The 932-nt window shown below is 43.2% G+C and overlaps 1 protein-coding gene across 1 annotated transcript in view; it reads left to right on the top strand.

The window, feature by feature from the left end:
• LOC115271999 (olfactory receptor 4P4-like) overlaps positions 1-581 on the top strand; it is a 962-nt gene extending 381 nt beyond the window's left edge. Inside the window, exon 2 of the mRNA XM_029914999.1 lies at positions 1-581. Within this exon, the coding sequence (XP_029770859.1) occupies positions 1-581 (581 nt within the window).
• The last annotated feature ends 351 nt before the right edge of the window (positions 582-932 follow it).

Below are 932 nucleotides of genomic sequence, written 5' to 3'. Positions count from 1 at the left end.
ATCGCTACGTTGCCATCTGCAAACCTCTCCACTACATGCTTATCATGAACAAGACAAGGTGCAATCTTCTCGTCTTGGCTGCTTGGGCTGGTGGGGCCCTCCATTCTTTTCCTCAGTTTTCAATGGCAATCCAGTTGCCATTTTGTGGACCTAATGAAATTGATCACTATTTTTGTGATATCTTCCCTTTGCTGAAAGTCGCCTGTACTGACACCTACATCACTGGTGTTCTTGTCGTTGCCAATTCAGGTATGGTTGCCTTAGTGACCTTCGTTGTCTTATTTGTTTCTTATGTCATTATATTGCTTAGTCTAAGACATCACTCGGCTGAGGGAAGACACAAAGCCCTCTCCACCTGTGGGTCCCATATCACTGTGGTCATCTTATTTTTTGGCCCTTCTATCTTTGCCTACCTTCGCCCTCCGACCACTTTCCCCGAGGACAAAGTATTTGCTCTATTTTATACCATCATTGCTCCAATGTTCAATCCCTTAATCTATACTCTGAGAAATACAGAGATGAAAAACGCCATGAGAAACGTTTGGTGTCAAACATTATTTTCAATGAAAGCACACAATTAATTTGAGGTAACATATAGCTAAGCAACTTTATAAAAGGAAAGGGTTTTTCTTTTATAGAAGGCTCAGAACTGTCAGAATAGAACCCTATGCAGGTGTTGAACTCACAAGGTATGAGATCATGACTGGAACTGAAGTAGGATGCTTAACTGAGTCACCCAGGTGCCCCCAAATAAATCATTCAGAAATACTGAGATGGGGAGCCTGAGTGGCTCAGTTGGCTGAGCGTCTGACTTCAGTTCAGGTCCTGATCTCATGGTTCATGGGTTCAAGTCCCATATCGGACTTTGGGCTGAAAGCTTAGAATCTGGAACCTGCTTTGGATTCTGTGTCTCTTTCTCTCTCAGCCCTTTC

Source organism: Suricata suricatta, chromosome 11, assembly GCF_006229205.1.
Source record: "Suricata suricatta isolate VVHF042 chromosome 11, meerkat_22Aug2017_6uvM2_HiC, whole genome shotgun sequence".
Classification (NCBI taxonomy): Eukaryota; Metazoa; Chordata; class Mammalia; order Carnivora; family Herpestidae; genus Suricata; species Suricata suricatta.
This window is presented reverse-complemented; position numbering and strand designations above follow the sequence as displayed.